At 40.0% G+C, this 20,166-nt stretch overlaps 1 protein-coding gene across 14 annotated transcripts in view; it reads left to right on the top strand.

Moving 5' to 3' along the window:
• Positions 1-20,166, top strand: part of col25a1 (collagen type XXV alpha 1 chain) — a 204,901-nt gene that overhangs the window by 153,611 nt on the left and 31,124 nt on the right. For 13 of the 14 annotated variants that reach the window (XM_032583099.1, XM_032583101.1, XM_032583104.1 and 10 more), the window contains 5 exons: positions 1,848-1,892; positions 6,029-6,073; positions 6,529-6,555; positions 9,812-9,856; positions 16,526-16,558. In XM_032583099.1, coding sequence (XP_032438990.1) covers positions 1,848-1,892; positions 6,029-6,073; positions 6,529-6,555; positions 9,812-9,856; positions 16,526-16,558 — 195 coding nt within the window. The remainder of the gene's footprint in view (positions 1-1,847; positions 1,893-6,028; positions 6,074-6,528; positions 6,556-9,811; positions 9,857-16,525; positions 16,559-20,166) is intronic. The other variant, XM_032583106.1, reaches the window with a different exon arrangement.

A 20,166-nucleotide genomic window follows, 5' to 3' on the forward strand; every position in this document is an offset into this window, starting at 1 on the left:
AAACATTTGTACTTTTCATGTCTTTATTAAAACAAATTGAGTAATCACTCAAACAGACAGCAGGCTGGAAAACGTATTTGACTTTATTGGAAACTCCCTCAGACGTTTCCTGTTACAGCTGATGAGACTTTCTCAGTTAGGAGGAGAAATTTTGGAGGATTCCTCCTGACAAAGCTGTTTGAGTTCATTCATTTTTCAAAAGGGTATCGATTTGAAAGAATCCTCTGACACTAGGCCGCACCATCTAAATTAGGAAGTCTGACTTGGCAGCTTTATATCATTGTTTGAAGTTTTACTGTGTAGGAGTGAAATGAATCTAAGGGTATGTTTTATTTGTGACCTGCAGGGCCATTAGTTGAATTTAGTTTGAACCTTTCTTGCAAGACATCACTAAATCTTCTGTATTGCAATTTATTGTGCTAAAGATTTCTCCTCAAGTATTCTAAAAAAACCAAATTCGAAGCATCCTCAAACTGAAGCGTGTTTGGAGAATCCCAAATTTTATTAAGCCTCTTGCTTTTGGAAAACAAAACATTTTAGAAAAGATTTAGGTTTAGCAGTAATGTGTTGCTTTGATATCGGAGCCTCTACAGATGCAAAGCTTGCAGAATCCCTCCTCTTTCCGCTTTTGCCGTCATCATGAAGTAGTAATGAACTCATAAAAACCAATCTATCTGGGGATGAGCATCTCAACATCAAGCACTTAACACCTGAGTACAAGCAGCTGTTGAAGATGTCCGCTTAAAGGTTCTGTTATTATTCTGGCAATGCCTGTAGAAGATTTTTTAAAAAAAGGAAAATACAACATGGACAGAATTTCTAGGCGCAGCCAAGGTGTTGAGGGGATCCGATTTGGTGGCCTTAGGATCTCGTCTCTGCTTTTTGCAGACGATGTGGTCCTACTGGCCTCATCAGGTCATGATCTGCAGCTCTCGCTGGAGCGATTCGCAGCCGAGTGTGAAGCGGCCGGGATGGGGATCAGTGCCTCCAAATCCGAGGCCATGGTCTTGAGCCGGAAAAGGGTAGAGTGCCTTCTCCGGGTCAAGGGGGGTGTCCTGCCCCAGGTGGAGGAGTTCAAGTATCTCGGGATCTTGTTCACGAATGAGGGAAGAAGGGAGCGGGAGATCGACAGGCGGATTGGCGCAGCGTCTGCTGTCAAGCGGGCGCTGTACCGGTCCGTCGTGGTGAAGAGAGAGCTGAGCCAAAAAGCGAAGCTCTCGATTTACCGGTCGATCTACGTTCCCACCCTCATCTATGGTCATGAGCTTTGGGTCATGACCGAAAGAACGAGATCGCGGATGCAAGCGGCCGAAATGGGTTTTCTCCGTAGGGTGGCTGGGCTCTCCCTTAGAGATAGGGTGAGAAGCTCAGTCATCCGGGAGGGACTCAGAGTAGAGCCGCTGCTCCTTCACATCGAGAGGAGCCAGTTGAGGTGGCTCGGGCATCTGGTCAGGATGCCTCCTGGACGCCTCCCTGGTGAGGTGTTCCGGGCACGTCCCACCGGGAGGAGGCCCCGGGGAAGACCCAGGACACGCTGGAGGGACTATGTCTCTCAGCGGGCCTGGGAACGCCTCGGGATTCCCCCGGAGGAGCTAGAAGAAGTGGCTGAGGAGAGGGAAGTCTGGGCCTCCCTTCTGAAGCTGCTACCCCCGCGACCCGACTTCGGATAAGCGGAAGAAGATGGATGGATGGATGGAAAATACAACTGACTGTACATTATTGGGTTTATTTTTGACTAAAACAAACCTGATTGGTATCAGAAGAATGCGAAGACCTTTAAAGAAATTGAATTTATTGATTACAAATATGCCTATATATACCAACAAGCATTTGTTTTTATTTGCCAGGGTTCACTGGGGTCTCCGGGTATCCCTGGAACAGATGGACTGAAGGTGAGCGCTCTAATTTAAAGAAACAGTACACCGTCTGATGATCTAAAGTATTTTTTCTTGTTTTTATTTCTATATTCTTATTACACTATTGCTTATCTGCCTTACGGTTTAGAAAAGTGCACAATACTAAGTTCTGTTATAAGCTTTCTGCACTTTCTAAATGGGTCACAACTTACACAAATGTTCTTATTGTGTACGTGTTCCGTGTCCAATAGCAAATAGTTTTTAGTGCAAAGACAAATAAAGATACTTTGTTCATGTCCATTATTTCTTTCTGTGAGAGAAACAAGATTTTTTTTCTTGTTGCATAACTAAGGAGAATTTTAAAATGCTGTCAACAAAAAAAGGATCTCAGATTTTGGGGGCTTTATCTTTTGAATCTTTAGCTATGGGGTTCTTCACTCATGCTGATAATCTTCAGTTGAAATTCAGCTTCCTGGCACAAAATAAATATATCAGTTTTTGGTTGAATTCATAGTCTTTATAAACAAATCTTTTCAAAAAATTAAGAAATATTGAGTAGGCATAGCTCAGGCTTAATGGGTTACAGAAATGCATGCGCTCTACTGCAATAAAACTTTTTCTAAAAATGCGTTGGAAGAGACGATAATAAAAATAACGCAAAGCATCTAACAATTTTTCAACCACTTTTGGGCTGTCATAGACTTTGTTCAGTGCTTCAAACTCTGAGCTGAAGATGGTCAGATACGAATTAAGTATAAAAAACCAAACAAGACAATTACATCACTTCAGAAGTAACATTGTGCCGCATATATGTAAATAATAAGGGTGAATTTTAACAACACTCAGATGTTTTACAAAGTGCAATGTAAAATCTTACAGGGTAAGAGAAGATCTAGTGTACCTTCTTATTTACTATGAATCCTGCAGTCATGTTCTGCTTTGGTTAATATCTCTTTAAAATTACTGTACTACTTTTATTTTCATAATGTATAAACATTATTGGATCCTACTTTTTATTGTTTTAAGTTATTTTTCAAGTGTGCAAATCAAACCTAGCAAGTAAGATCATAAGTACACTGCACACTAGGTTATGGAGGCCAAGGTCATAATTTGTTCCTCAACTCTATGGGTTTGGTTTTTCTTTTCTACTTTATTTGAAAACAGAAAATGTGGCAACATTAAATTTTTCAAGGTATGTTAAAACAGCTCAGCTGTTAAATTGAATAATCTTATTACATTTATTCTTTTTTTACAACTGACTGAAAATCTTTTTAAAAACTGCCGTATACTTAGCCAAATGGAGCTCTACTCATTTTAGATCGGCTCTGACATGCATTTTGACAATTTCAAACCATTATTCTATTTAGGAGAATACCCCTGGGCTACATCTACAGATCCTGACCACAGAGTAGGGTTTTGGAAGCATGTGTATCTGTTCACACACTGAGCTAATTTCTGAAATTCACTTTCAAGTAAAGGAGACACAGTGCAGGTGTTCTGGAAATCGGAGCGAAATGTAAAAATAAGAAAGGCCGATTGTTTTATTTTTAATTTTTTCACTCCAAAATAATCACTTAATGAATGACGTGACTTTCGCCATCTTTTTTAATTTCAAGCACACGTTGGTAAAGAGCAGAGGCCTGTGTGGCTATAATAGGAACCAGAGTAAAGAAGCTTCATTTCAGTGTGAAAGCCATGCAAACCCTGGAAACGGCTAAAGCTGGAGGCTTAATTCCACACTTGTGAAATGAGTTGGGTTTGCCAGCAGCCATGAAATAGAACTCCAGAGCTGAGCAATCCATCTATAAAACAGTCTGTTATGGTATGTAAGTCTCATTCATGCAGAAAGTTGAACTCGGAGGCAGTCAAAGCCTGATCCTTCTGCAGTGGCAGGTTGACTGTCAGACATTGTATTGATCTGACAGCAATACTCACCAAGAAGGGTGGACAACTGGTAAGGCAAACCTTATCAGCATTAGTTTTTAATCAAACTCCATCATAGTCGTGGTTGTACAGCATCGTCATTATGTCAATGACTCCCATATGTGGTCTGATGAATGATGCAGAGTCCCAGCGCTCATGAAGTATCATCACCGCTGTGGTGGTGGTGGGGCAAAGGGGGAGTTCACACATGGATCATACACACTGATCTTTACCGCAAGGCGTCATTAAATCAAGGCATTGGGTTAAAAATGAAAACAAGGATGAGAAACAGAGGAATAACATCAACGGTCATTTTATTTATGGTGATGAAATAAAATAGCTTCCTGCTACATATATATTTTCTTGCAGTTTGATTAATTCTGAGCTACTTACTGACTGTAGTTTTAGTCAAAACATTGAAGTCTTGTACTTTCCATCACTAAGCGAATTCGTCTGGTTAGAGCTGCCCATCAGTAGTTACTTCTTTAGAAAAGGTAACAATGTGGTGGGTTTTTCAAAGGTCAGGATGTTAATTATTTTTGGCAACAAATGCATTGAGGTCGGTTTCACTGCTTTGAACTGCAGAGAGATTAGGCTTTAGACCAGATGGACTTGGTTTTCCTCTTTTACTGCTATCTAAGAAACAAAACAATAAGTATTTAGTTTTTGGTCAGCTCTGTTAATGTTTATTCTTTCATTTTTGAGTAATTTTTTCTTCTACCAAACAGATTCAGTATATTTAGGGTTTCACTGGTTAAGCACCATATGCAAACATACATGCTCTTCTCTTTAGTCAAAGAGAAGAGCGGATGAGAATATTGAGCCCCATGGTAGCTTCATGGTTATTGTTTTAAAAGTCTCAAACCGAACGTAAGAGTTCTTCTCGATTATCTGATGACAAACCGATTAGCTAAGTTTGACTGATTTAAAGTTATTTTATCTCTAAACAGTGAGTCTGGCTCATTATTATAGTATAAACAAGCCAAGAACAGCTGCTGTACTTATAAAACCTAATGCAGAGCACTGAAAGATCAAGATGGCCGTAGAAAAATAAAAGATCAGAACTATGCTACCGTCCAAGAAATGCAGAATTTCTCATTTTCTTTTGGGTCTTCCTATACAGTACACAAATAGATTTTATAAATCTACACGTATATGTGTGTTCGCATGGGGGGGATGCACGTGCACAATAGTGCAGATGAGCTCAAAGGCTGGGAGCGCTCTCTTCTTTTTTGTGGCTCTTATGAGAGAAAGTTGGACACTAGCTCTAGAGTACAGCTGTGGAGAAAAGGATGCTATAAATTACTGACTTTAATTGACTAGAGCTAGATGGCTTAGTGAGTTGTCAAGGTGATAAGGAGGATGAGCAGGAGAAAGAGAGGTCGTAAAAGAGAATGGGAAGCAAAGCTGTTAAGTTAGAAATGTTAAGGACAAACTTTTGTTTCTTTATGCAGAAAAAATGTACAAAATTCCTTTTCGAAGGCAAGATCTTAGTGACGGAGTGTGTGTGTGAAAAGATATGATTGTTGTCTTTATGGACACATATTTTTATCTTTGTGAAGATTAACTTTGAATAATATGTATGCCTTTCAATGAACTTGGTCCTATTGATTAAAACAGACTATGTTGAGTTGTTTCTGCAGCCTGGTTCTGTTTTTATAGCCAGGGATCCTGCTGCAGGCAGGGTGTGAGACCAGAGTGGTGAGCAGCCTCAAGCGAATAAAGAAATAAACCTGCACTTTAATGCATGATGTCAATTCCAACTGTTGTCTCCAACCATCTTACAAGTAGCCAAAGCTAAAGTACAAATCTTGTCTCTTTTTTTCCAACAGTTTTGTAAATTTAAATTTCAAAATATTTCCAAAATTACTTCCAAATATTCCATATACAGGATTTTTTTCTAGCTTTTTATTTACTTCTTGTCTTTTGACTCCAACTCTGTTTTAGTCTTGTCCTTTAGTGCAACCCTTTGAATGAAGGTGTTGTTCAAAAGTGTTCATTCTCAGCCAACACAGAGCCTTGGTAACACAATGTGACCCAGAGCCAAGAGTGCTAGTAGACTCTTGGAAGCATGCAACAGTTAGTAGTAGACTCTATTACGTCTTCAGACTTTATTTCGATTGTAAGGATGGAGGAAGTAGAACGCATAGTGCATATATGCAATTTTGTATGTCTAGATCTGGAATTGGAGTTCAAACTTTGATAGTACGCACACTGAATACAGCTGCTGTGTGTTGTGCTGTCAATAGGGAGATGTTGGCATCCCAGGACAGGACGGAATCCCAGGGGCCAAGGTCTGGTGCACACATTTTCTGTGTGCTCTTATTCTTTTAATGTTGCCTTTTCTTTCTGCTTGAAGCATTGCTTTACTTTTTGCTCATTGTCTGTGGCTTTTGTGTTGTGCTACCATTTGTTTAGTCAAATATCCATTTATTATGATTATTTTTCCATCTTTAAGCGTGAAGACATCAATGTGGCCCATGTTAATTGTAAATATTTCTACGTATTTTTGAGTTTTTGGAGCTGCAGTTTGCTAAGTTTCACACATGAAAGGTTTTCTTAAAGAACATTTATAAAAAATTGGCACTTACATGTGTGACTAGGGAACAAGAAACTGTTCTATTTCTGTAATCTAGCACAAATTTAACCCCAGACACAATCCACACTTGCATAAGTGCAGTCCAGTCCAACTCCCCCATCCACCATCCAACCTGTCCTGCGTCTAATTCACTTTTTTCTTTTCCAACAGGGTGAAAAGGGAGAACAGGGTGAAAAGGTAAAGTAATAACTCAGATCCCCACACATCCTTCTAAGTATCCCACCATGTGTTTGAATAGCCTTTGTGGTAAAATGACGGCAGCTCTGCTATTATGCCTCACAACTCCAGCTTGTATTTTCAAAGGTGACTCCCATCGAAGATCTGGCCATCAGTTAGCCAGTGATTAAATGAGTCATAAAACTGCACCCAGTTTCTTCAGTTCTGGGCAATGGCCTTTACAGGTTCCAAAAAACAGCCTCCCAGAGGAAAAACCGCTTTACTTTCTCCATTCCATGATTCTAATGGTGCCATAACTTGGTCTTGTTGGAGTGGGAGGTGTAAACACTGACCAAGTCAACAGCGATCAGGAAGGAACTGATGATTCAGGATACTTTATCGACCACAAAATCGGCCCTTGGGCTCTTGTTGTTAGTTGAATCAGACTTGTTCTCCGCCGCCAACATACCTGGTTCACTGTAATAATGAGGCTTTGTGGAAACAATCTCGTAGCAACCGCTGCTCTCGCGCATTACGGGTGTCCTGTGGAGAATTAACTGGATGCAAATAACAGCTCAATGTGCAGTTGCTGAAACTGCACCCAGCAGATTCTAATGATGCAGGATCACGTCAATTCGAAAAGTCATAAGCATAAATCAGTGGTGTGAGAAGGTAGATTGGTTTCCAATGTTTCAGTTTAAAATGGTATAAAACCAACTTCCAGGCCTCCCCACACACAATACGCCGCTCTTAAAATATTCACTTCATACCAGGAGTTTCCACACCTTTTTATGAGAAGGCTTCGTCTTCTCAAGATAACTTTACTTCCATAGATTCGACTAGTTTTAGAAAAGACTGGTACTTTAGTCCTAATAGCTGTTTTTTATGAACACAAAAGCAAAAAAGAAAACATTCTTACAAGTGAAGTCTTATAAATTAATGTATTTGTTCAGCAGAATGTAATTTTAGTTAATTTCCAGAGCTGTCTGACCTCTTAGAGGGTCTGAACCTCCAGACTGAGAATTGCCTTTCTGAAGTGAAGCCAGTATTGTCAATATAAATTGTAGTCTTTGGCTTTGTTCTCCCGTTCAGGAGCCAGCAAGCAAACTTGGGAAACTAAATTGTTATGATACTGACTCCGTGCTCGTAGTCATTTTACTTTCCAACATATAGATTTCTTGATGGAAAAACACACATGTCAAGGAGACAAGCTGCGAGAGTAAGCTTTTTTCTTTAGGTTATCCCTCAATAATTTACACAAGGAAACAAGCTTTGATGTCATACCCACAGACCTCCTAAGTCAGTGCATGATTTGTAGTCTAGTGGATTTATGGAAAGTGAAATGACCAGTTCACTGCCAGACAAAAAGCTTGGAGCAAATACCAGAGCCTTTCTTGTTTTAGAGGAACCTAATATGTCAACATAAACTGTTGTTTTAGGGTTTTGACTGTAAACCAATTAACCAGCAGATAAAATGTTCAACACTGTCAACATTCACTTGTGATTTATTGATTCTGTGTTGCAATACTTTAGTCCTATTTTCTGTCAGCCACTTTTGAAATATTTTAGCTAAAACCTCCTTTGTATTAGTACAATTCATTGTGCCGTTAGACAGGATTAGCTGTTCAAAATGTCCTTTCAAAACTTCAAGTTTTAGCATATTAGCTAAATAACATATCATTCTAGCATTAGCTGACTAGCATAGGATTTTAGCTGACATGTGAGCGAGCTAAAATGCTAAATAGAATGCTTGGTAAGCTTTTATGTTGGGCTAAAACAATCTCTAGGAGGGGAAAATCCTGAGTAGCAAGCTCTCAGATCAGTGTTAAGAAATTGCCAGTTGTTTCTGGCATTTGGCTTTAAACATCTTGGTTCTGTGAATATTTTCAGAATATTTGCTTTAGGAATGACATTTTAACCATAAACTTTATACAATTATGTTTTTTTGTTACGTTGTTGGCAGGCAGAACTTGGATTTTTGCGCATACTTTCGCTATTGATATGTAAATCATGCAGTAAAGCTCCAGGCTATCGAACACATTGGTTCATTAATTTTATTTTTGAGTGAATATTGCAAAACAAAAAGGATAATTTATTAATATAATTTTGAAAAGAGATACTAAATCTAATGCTCACAGTAAACATGTTTGCTAAGGTGATATTCACTGAAAAGCAGGAAACACAATGCCAACATGGCAGCAGAGTCCATTAATGGATGAAACGCACTCACCTCAGAAAATTTCTCCTACTGCTGGAAGTTGAGTAGTTGGGGCTGTTTTCTGCAATAAACAAACACATCTACAAAATTCTGACTAATCACACAATAGTTCTGCCTGCAAAAGGAGGCGAAAGGTTCAGCAGAGAGGGTTTGACAAGAAGGGGTGGACAACATGGGACTGAGAACAAAATTACGCTAAATTTGTCACGCAGCTACGACAATGGGAACTGATTTCGGCACATCAGCCCTAACATCCAGGCCCATAAATTGGCTTAATTGAGAAGCTTGGACAACTGAACAGTGATTTATTACGTAGGCGCTGAGACTGCAGTATGACACCACCAATCTGGGTTGTTATAGTTGAAATTATTACATCGTTCTGTCATGCATGGTGGTCTACTAATGGGTTTTGACCATAAGTCAGGTATACAGTTGCCTACTGCATGGAAGAGTACTTAATTCTCCTTTCAGACTCGGATGACACGTCAGCCTTTTTCATACAGTCACAACTCTTTACTAAGATATCAGCCTTTTGGCAGCTCTCATAGAGGTCTATTCATAAGATGTGAATCTAATGTTTGTGTTTTAGTCCAATGGGCAGATGAAAATAAGAGAAAAAATTAAACACCATTGCTAGTTATTTAGCTATGCATCAGGCATGGATAGAAAACAGCACTGGCACTCAGAGCCAAGTTTGTGAATTTAGTTATCCGTGGCGCAGTTGTCAATGCCAAGAGTTTCGGACCCCCACAACTACTCTTACGTCACCTGAAATCAGCCATACTTGAAACACATGTGATGACTCAGTGACCAAAGTGAAGATAAAGGACCATTACCATGCATTTGTATGGTAATGATACTTAATTTTGGCTCCAGTGTTCTTGGCCTTTTCCTCAAGCGTCCATTATACTGTTTAACATGGCAGCCAGTCACAGATAGAGGATCGGTCCTACTGTGTGCCTGTTGAAGCAGGCGTGTTTAAACATCCAGCTTTTCATTCCCGATTCATTCCCGCGTCGTAAAAATGGCTGAATATGATTTCATGTGATCTCATCGCAGGGCGATATGGGTGAAGACGGACCGAAAGGTGACATGGGCGAGAAGGTATGTAAATTATTTAATTTCTTCTCTTTGTTTATATTTTGGAACCTGCTCAGAGAAACAGTAGATGGTTTGGCTTTGGCCAAAAAACATTACTCAAAGTTAATGTTAGCCATCTGAGATGAGATATATGGAAACCGCCAGAGGCAGCTGAGGTCATGTGCCATCACTAAAACAGTTGTGATGGCTGAATAAAAGCAATCATCTAAGCATTTGATTTGTCATTGTACTATATGTGAACTTAATTTCAACAATTCACTGATGCTATTTTTCTTTCTTTTTTTTTTTTCTTTTTTCTGGAGGGACCATTTATCATAAAGACAGCTTGTCAAACTGAGATCCATTTTGAACAATAGGCAGTACTGAGCTTCGCTGAAAAGATGGATGTTTTTGTCCAAAAAACTTTTGTTTTCTGTAAAGGCTCGTCTTATATGGGTACTGACATCATGTTCAGAGTTATTATTCTTTCTATCTAAAATTCTCCATGTCGCCTTTGCTTTTTTTTATCATGTTAAAACAGAATTCATGGAAACAGACTGCAGCCTTATTTCAATTTTATGAGCTCACAACAGAAGTTGGACCCCTTTTCTATGCAAACCTGTTTTAGAGCATTTCAGAAAGCCATTATCAATTTGAATAAACCATTACATAAAAATGTTGATTCAGCTCCTCACATTTCTCGGAAAGAATAAAGATTCTTCAAAGATTGCCAAAAAAGTGGTAACACAATTGCTGCTCCAAGACAGCCAGCCCTAAACACTTTGATGTATTATGCACCGGAGTTGCTTCCTTTTTTTGCTCTGAATACTGCTAGGTATGAAAACAAAGTGTAACTCATAGACCGGCAGTCGTGTGGAAGCAGTGTACTCAAAACGTCACTGCCAATTTATTGCTGTTCAGCGGAGAACAACTTTGATAACCTCTCGCTTTATGGGGGCTGCGGTTTTTAAAAGGCTGCCGAACTCGGCAGCCGAGAAGGATACAATTCGGGGGAACAGATGAAAGATATCATCTGTGGAAAATGAATGAACAAAACGGAAAGGTAGGCGTAGGGTGATAAAACTTTGTAGCTCATGCGACTCTTTGATCCAGTATACCTTAGAGCAAAACAAGGGGAAAAAGTGATTGGTTTTTTTTTCCTGGAGGAGTTGAAGTTACCACTCATCTTTCAAGTGCATACTCCAGGGAGAGTTATTGTAAAGACTTAGAAATATAGTGGACATAAAAAGTATACAGGCAGCTGTAAAATATGTGGCTATAGTGAAGTAAAAAACTGTGCATTATCCACCTATATAGTGACATAGACCCTGAGTAATTCACCAGAAAAGCAAGTTTGTTGTGAGGGAAAAAATAATAAATAATATAAGGAAGGAACAATAACTTGGTCACATAAATCTGCATGTTAATCTGTTATTGAAGCGCCATCTTTCTTAATCTCAGAAGTGAGATTTTTTTGTTTAAATATATATTAGCATGCTACAGCTACACTTGTTAATTTAAGCCCACTCTACCGTGCCAAAGTTCTCTAAATCTACAGGCTTTTGAGGACCTCTCTTGTCACAGATTTTCTATTGTATTTTCTTCTGGATTCTAGTTTGACTTTAACCTTAATTTTAACTATTTGAAGCCATTTTTGATGATTTGAATGTGTATTTGAACTCAAACTGACTTGAATTTGAAATTTGAACTTCAGAAAACCCACAGATCTACTTGTAGAAAAGTATTCATATTCATGAAGCTGCTACCACCGTGTATCTCTTCAGGTATGGTGTTGTTTTGATGATGCACAGTAATGTTTTATGCTAAGTAGACATTTGGGAATCCCCCCTAAATGTTACATTTTGGTTCTCATGAATCTAGCTAAAGGAGACTAATCAGCTCATTTTAGAAAAATCCTTCAAGACCAGATAAAACTTTTTTTCAGCGTAGACAGATTTACGATAAATTATGTCAAGTATAAATTCAAGAAGACTAAATCCTAAAGCTAAATCTAATCTGAAGGCACTTCAAGAAAATATTATTTAAAGTCATATAACCAGATTGTTTTACCTTTTTTAATTTTTTGTATTTTCTCTGATTTCAGTTGAATTTTTACAGTGCACAGATCGCATTAAAGTGTTAAGATATTTTAAACTAAGCTTATGTTTTTACACCACAAAACTCTGAATTTTTTTACAAACCTTTTAGGACCACTGTAGTAGAGTGTTTAGGTTAAGATGGATAAGATTACCTCATCTCAATCTGTCAACATCAGGTTAGATGTTTTATTTAACGTAGCGCACAACATATGGAAAGAATAGCCTCAATCAAGATACTTTCAGATGAGTTTAACATATGTCAGATTGAAATTCAGCTCAGGAGAAGAAAATGTATGCTCAAGCAGGGCCCCTGTCATCAGAGGTTTTTGTCTGATCAATTGCTCCTCCACCATGGTATTGTTGTAGCACCGCTGGTTGGAGAAACCAGAGAATAGAGAGACATGAGAGGGGCGGAGGGCATCCTCAGTCCTCTAGACTAAGCATGCCAAAGTTAACAATACACAGCACGCAGTGCAGGAAAAAATGTGGAAACACTAAGTGAGAGGTGAGACAGCATACGCTTTGTTATGTTGAGCTTAGAGACCTCAGGGAGCAGAGAGCGGTGAGGAAAACGACAGCGTAAGCAGTCAGGCCACAGTTTTCCTCAGACAAGGGGAGACCGGTTAGATGGTGGGGGGTCTGTTGTATTTGCAGCGCTCTAAATGACAGGAGAGGTCAGCTACATCTAAGTTAGATTTTGGAGACAAAACTTAATATATTAAATATGTCATTTTGTATGAAAAAAGTTTAGAAAACAGCAGCAATAAACTAGATGATGATCAGTGAACACAAACTAAGCATTGACTTATAGAGATTTATATTAGCTGCTAAGCAGCTCTTAATTATTCCTTCTTAGCAAAGTTAAAATGCAAAGATATGTATACACTTTGAATTTTTCTCACTTCACTACAACAAAATCAAATCAACACTCCTTACTGCCTCATTATACGCTGGAAAGAAAATGTATTTTTATTTTCTTTTTTGCATGTAAAATACATGTGGTTCACATTTGTATTCAGCCCACTGAGTCAATGTTTTGTCACAGATTTAACTTCAATTTTCAATTAAAGTTTCTTCTGGACTTTGACTTGTCGGAGGAGAACCTCCTTTTGGTCTATCCATCTTCCCATCAACTTTGACCAGGTTTTCTGTCAGAGTTGATGAAAAAAGCAGCCGCACAGCATGATGCATCCACTATCGTGTTTCACAATGGCTTGATGTGTTCAGGGTTACAGACGTCTTCAAATCCCCAGATATGTCCACTTTTCAGTGGATTTTCTTTGATTAATGAAAATGTCCAGGTTCTAAAATAACTAGGGACTCACTGATCACTATTGCTATCCTATATTAATACTGCTTTTATTGCAGTACTTACCAGTATCATATCACATATATAAAAGTTATACCACCTACATTGCTTCTCAGCCTTAGTTAAAAACCTCATAATTTGGTGCTGTATCACTGACCACATATCCAACTCCGTCTCCTTTGTGAAACCTATACACAAACTTCAACAAGTTGGAAATGAACATTGGCTGTTCATATCAGCCTAGTTTTACTTAACAGACCAATACTGATATGTTAAAAAAAGACAAACATCGCCCCATACCAATATCAGTACGATATATCATCAGTATATCGTACATCGATACATTCCTTGAATTCTTTTTTAAATTATTATTTAAATATTCTTTCTAACCACATAGAGAAGTCACACTTTCAATATGTTCATATCAAAAGTAAAACGTATTTTGAAGTAAACAGAGTACGATTGATGGTTTTCAGGACAGAATCTAAAAATGGCCACCATAACATAGCAGGCCAAAAAAGTTATATGTTGGTCTCCAATGAGCAGAGCACCATCTTCTACATGTTTGCTGTGTCACCTCATGGCTTGTGGTAAACTTAAAACAAGTTTAGTCAAGTTTATTTGTGTAGCACCTCGAAAAGTAACAAGGCTGAACAAAGTTCTTCTAATAGTTTTCTTCCAAGTCGACAGACAAATAATCCAAATAAAAGATATCTAAGTTGATTTGTGTAACGTGCCAAAATGTAAAGTAGTTCAAAATGTAGAAATGCCTTTTCAAGAAACATTATTGTTGGGGGGATTGTTGTTGTTTTCCACTACTGTTAGTCTTCTGCGTAGGCACAGGACAATATGTGCTGTGTTGCCATCATCAGTGGAGAAAATAGCTGTTTCCAACTGTGTCTGTGTGTTTTCTCTGGCTTCATTTAAAACAAATCATTACCCCAGTTAAAAGCTTTAGTTCTGAGCCATTTACTGTCTAAGTATTTAACTAGGTGTGAAATTAACTGTGGCTCATCTTGTTTGAAAAGTTGCAGATAAAAAAAAAAAACATTTAGGGTTTTTAGAACTAAATGAACCCTGTCGAAGTGTTGCCTGTTTTTTTTTTTGTTTGTTTGTTTGTTTTTTGGGGGGGTTTGGGGGACGAGTTTCAGGCTCTGAGCAGTGTGGCAAAATAATTTTTGCATCCTAAATGTCTTGAGAACTGGCCCACATCTAACGTTTTGGCAGGCTCCTTCTGCCCTCCTAAACCTCACATATATTCTTGTTCAGTGACTGAGGCTGATATTTAGCTGAGGCCAGTGGATTTGGTCATCTCCTCTAATGGCCATAACGTTGAATAAGAGCCATGTGTGAGGGTTGCAGTGGCATGACTTGCGTCGCAACTCAGTTCTGGCTTCACTGCTCCCAAATTAATTCCCTCCATCTCATTTGCGCATCTTGCCATCCAAGCAAACAGCTGCTAAACGGCCTGATTTACCAAGCGTGCATTATGAGACCTTTGGGCTATTATCTATAAATGCCAGTATGCGGCGACAGGTCTGGGTGCCCATAATGAAGGAGTTGCGGTGACAGCTCTCCGTCTCACTCAGCCCTGTGGTTAAATCGCAGTTCTGCAGCCTCCACTTGGTAATTGGCCCAGATGGGACATTTCAGCACTCTCTCTCCGCCACACCTCAGCTCACCTCCCAGCTCCACCACTTTTTCCATCCCATACGGCGGACATTTGGAAGGGATTAAAGTACGGTCATAACTCTCGCCTGGGTCTCGAGCTCGGTGTTGCCCGTATTAGATGTGTCGTGACAGAAGCGGCAGGGGGAGCAAAGTGTTAATCGCCTGCGTAGAATCCTCTGGTACCACCACAAGAGAAATGCTGGCTTCTTATGTAAAAAGTGCCCTTTATATTCATTCCCCTACAATAGTGTGGGCCTGCTGTGATAAATTGTGGGAAAAGCATTGTTTGTACTGCGAACATGTTTTGCTTATGAACTTTACGAGTTAAGGTCTTTCCTTGTTTCTCCGTTGTGCGAGATGTCACAATGGAATACAGATGTGAATATTTCTGCCAACTAATAACAGGTGAAAACCAACACTGATACGTACGTTTGTTTTACATTTGATAACGCCTTTCCATAAAGTTTACAAGTTTTATTAGTTTTTGGTCAACCACAGCATGAAATCCACCCCTCAAGCATAGGTGGGGGGGAGCATTTCAGCTTGATAGAGTATGAATTCCTTTTTTTCACGCATAGGATCACAGTGAACTGGGTTTTGCTGCAAAATGCAAAAGTGCATTCACTTAAGATTTGCTTACACGCCCGAATGCAATGTAAAATAAAGGCTCATAGGTTGGAATAGCATGTTTTGAGATGATCACAGAGGCATCCCGGAGTGTGCAAAAAGGAAGCACTGCTGCAAATACTGTAGTAGCACAGTTTGTTGTGAAGAGGGGGCAAGGAAAATGAGCTTCAATTAAACACTGACTTGTGTGCTGTGCATCATAATGATTCCCATAAAAAGCTGAGGGCGAGATGCATTCCTGCTGTGACTTCTGAGCGTGAGGCGTATGTGTAGTGAAACCGCAGAGTCCGCACCAGAGCTGAAGGCACCAAGTCTCCTCCTCCCTGCTCCGTTTTCCCACCAACCGCCCATAATTACACTTATTGGCCCCTTGTTTTATGTCTGCTTTAACTGTACACTGCAGCAGTAACGCGATGCGTAGCAGAGGGCCTCGCTTCTGGATGTCTGGACGACGTTGTTGGAAGGAAAAAAAAAAACGCAACATAAGTAGCTCTGTCTCCATCCAGTTCAATGCATTACCTGGAGAAATGTACATTTTGAATGGTTACAGTACATCTATCAAGCCTCTAACCTCCTTTACTGTGGATTTTTCTATTATAGTGTTAGATTTCACCTCTCATGTCACGATTGCGAAGCAGCTGCGCTCTGACATTTTAAACACTGAAATGATTTCCAGCTCTGAAGCCTCTTTAAATGCTGTATCAGAGGTCTGTGGGAAGGTAAATGCTGCTTTCATTGTTTAAAACAGCAAACAGCCTTCTTTCTAATTGGATTTCCTTGCAGTTTTCACCACAAAAATGCAGCCGTTTTGTACTTTTATTCAGCATTGTTCAGAGAATTCGCCTTTTTGAAATCACTTTTAGAACCATTTCGCTGATACAAACATTCCTCTGTTTTAACTTTACAGAAAGTGATGCATAAAATAAAATCTTACATCTGGGTTTCTGTGTCATCTCTTCATATATTCTTTTGTATTTTTTACCTTAGGGTGATGCAGGCTCCTCTGCAGCAGGCATCAAGGTAAGTCCTAAACAATTTCTTTTTATGTTTTGTTTTTAGTGTGGCTCCTATTAGTGATTCTCAGTTGGACTAGTTGCATTTTAAGAACACTTCACTTCAGACTAAGACTGCTGCACAACATAAAAACGTAATCACAAAGTGAAAGATAACTCTGTGGATTGTTACATCATCATCAGTGTGTGATGGAGCATTAGAGATCCATGACCGGAAACTACACTTGTAAAACTCACCTGCAGAGGTTGCTGTACTTCATTATGGCTATGGTGGCATATCTGTGTCATGGGTGCCTCGTCGCAGAAGTCGTACTTAATTCACACACCTTCACAGTTTGGTCATAGGATAATTTGAAGGAAGAGTGTCCTTACTGCAACACTTTGAGATATATTGTAATCCTATTGGCTCCATGGCTGCTACACTATGGCAACCAATCAGGCAACAATAAAGATCCCACCAAGCAGCCATTGGTCCAGTCAGATACATACAGTGTCATGATCAGACTCTTTGTACACTGAAAAATGTGACAATGTGCTGCCAGACTTGGAAGAAGCACACACGCCTCCAAAAAGCACATAAACATGTTGCCGGGAGACAAAAAAGGAAGTCATTAGTTTTTCTGGCTGGAATTCAAAGGTGCAATATATTTGTCAGGAAATATGTGAGACCAGAGGCGGTACTATAACAGTCTACTAGCTTCATTTTTGCCTTGCGACTAAAACGAGATTTTCCTAACTTTTCTCATTCCAGCAATGTTCGATGAGTCAAAGAGACCCTGGAGAAATTTATGTAAAATTTGAAACTACATGTGAAGTGTTACGACTGGCTCAAGGTCATAACAATAACGGGAGACCATGCAGGGATTAAAGTGCATAAAAAGGAATGTTTATTAACACAAACAACAATGGATTGAGGATGTCAGTATCAGTGGTGTAATGCAAATGCTTGGATGTGGTGTATGAGTGCATATGGAGTTGTTGAAGTGCAAAAACAAAGACAAACTCAAATGTGCAAAAGGAGGGGAGCTGAGGCCTGGCAACAAAACACCGCAAGCATCGAGGCAGAGTGGACGCTGATGGCGACCCAGAAGGTGGAGACGGCCAGGTTTAAATGCTCTGTGCTCCAAATGAATAAAATCAGCAACACCTGTAAAGGGGAGGAGCACAAAGACAGACAACAAGACACCTGCAACCCAGCCATTAAGGCCCAGGGCCGTAACACCCCCACCCTTAAGAAAAGGGCCCCAAAGGGGAACCTTTAAAAACTCAAAACAAACATGAATTTAAAAATGTTTGGGCTGGTAGTACGTTACCAAAATTCAGTGTCCAGGATGACAGCCGCCACATCGTCAGCCGCCACGTCCCACAGCCATAAGTTGCTGTGCCCATCATGCCTGGTCACTGGTTAGGAAGACTGGCAAAGAACGGTACAGCAGCTGAAACAGGACATGTCCTTACTGCTTCAATACCCTCAAGATACCAAGAAGAGAAAACCACTTATGAACACAGACCTGACACACAAGTGACCTACCACAGGTTCACAGCCAAATCAAAAATGGATTCACCCAGTTACCACTCCACAAAGCAATAACCAGCAATCCAACCAGATCTGAACTGGTGTTACCCAACACAAAAGGTCACAGCAACAAGTGGTCCACTACCACAAAACGTTGCTACACAAGTCAGGTAAGCAAACGTGACCGAAAATATGGAGATCAATACCCACAACATGATCACTCTTAGCATGGTCCAGGACCATACTCAAAGTTACTGCTGTCTCACAGCCAGCAACACCAAAAGAGTGTCAAACCAAAAGTGAGCCGATATCTCCACAACACCAAAAGGTCACATCACCGCTTAACCAAGTGTTCAGGATTCTCCTCATCAAATAAACAAAACATGGAGCCACACCCACAACAACCCCAGCATGGTCCACTACCACACTCTTAAGGGATTCAAACAAAATGTGGGCCAACTCCTCCACCAGAACGGTCATTTCACAACCAGGCTCAAAGCACACTTTTTCCTTCCACTGAACCTGAAACTCGAACAAGTTAGTTTGCTGCTCACCAGACAAACCAGCGACAGTCGCCATTAAAAATGGAGACGAGTTTAGACAAGGCTCTAACACACCAACCTCAAACAAATTTTAAATTTCTAAAAGTGCCGATCACATTTTCACGTGACACTCCAGGCAAGATCACAACTGCTCTGCCATCATTATAATTGCTCTTAACACATCTACAAAACATTTAACCATTAAAAGCCTCAACCTGATCCATAGTTTATAACGACGGACAAGTGACAATTCAATGCACAATAAAAACTCAAAATGACCACCCGCAGTGTGTCCCCGCTAACTGCCTAGCGAAGAAGCTTACAAACTCATCCCTAGTCTTCGGGAGGCGTAGCGATGGGTTTTTATGCATTTAAAAACCAGTGGCACGATAAAGGTGACAAGCAGGCTGTCACCCCCACGAAACCATGGAATGCTCCCGAGCCGATGAAGGGAAAGGGGATAGGGAAGCTCTACCCGCCGTACCTCCACACTAGGAAATAATGCGGTGAAACCCCTGTTGGGAAACGCCGCTAAAACCTGCAAGGGGACACCTGCTCAAAAACGCTTTACTAGTGCACATTAAAAACTTGACACTTACCTACATCGTTAAAATCAAAGCTATGGAACAAGCATCCCGCTCCAAAACCACAAAATACACAGCACGTTATCCAAACCACCTGCATATCCCCCAAGAGCGCACAAGTCCAAATAAGGACAATTACGTCACGGGATTCCCCCGTCACCAATTAAACGCACAGAAATGGCGTCTCAGCGTAACGCTAACGAGCCAGAAATCCAACGCGAAACAAGCGCTCAAACAACGTAAATCAGACCAAAGGTAAGACAAAAAGTCAAACTTACCGAACCAAACAGAACTCACAAAACCGTTTGAACGAGCCCCCAATTGTTACGACTGGCTCAAGGTCATAACAATAACGGGAGACCATGCAGGGATTAAAGTGCATAAAAAGGAATGTTTATTAACACAAACAACAATGGATTGAGGATGTCAGTATCAGTGGTGTAATGCAAATGCTTGGATGTGGTGTATGAGTGCATATGGAGTTGTTGAAGTGCAAAAACAAAGACAAACTCAAATGTGCAAAAGGAAGGGAGCTGAGGCCTGGCAACAAAACACCGCAAGCATCGAGGCAGAGTGGACGCTGATGGCGACCCAGAAGGTGGAGACAGCCAGGTTTAAATGCTCTGTGCTCCAAATGAATAAAATCAGCAACACCTGTAAAGGGGAGGAGCACAAAGACAGACAACAAGACACCTGCAACCCAGCCATTAAGGCCCAGGGCCGTAACAGAAGAGAAATGTGCAGAAATGAAATTGCTCAAAATAAGCTGTTCTTGGCATTATATCTTAGTCGATAAACAAGCTACTTAGTCAAGTATTTTGTTTTATTGTGACAAAAGCTAAACGTTAATTTAAAAGACTGGATTTTGTTCAACCAAATTAGAAACGGTGAATGCTTAGATTAACTTAGGTGACTGTTTAAAATATTACGAAATGGCTTGCAATCTCTAATTTATTCAGCAGACATGAAAGCA

The sequence above is a fragment of the Xiphophorus hellerii genome, chromosome 14 (assembly GCF_003331165.1).
Source record: "Xiphophorus hellerii strain 12219 chromosome 14, Xiphophorus_hellerii-4.1, whole genome shotgun sequence".
In the NCBI taxonomy this organism is placed as follows: domain Eukaryota; kingdom Metazoa; phylum Chordata; class Actinopteri; order Cyprinodontiformes; family Poeciliidae; genus Xiphophorus; species Xiphophorus hellerii.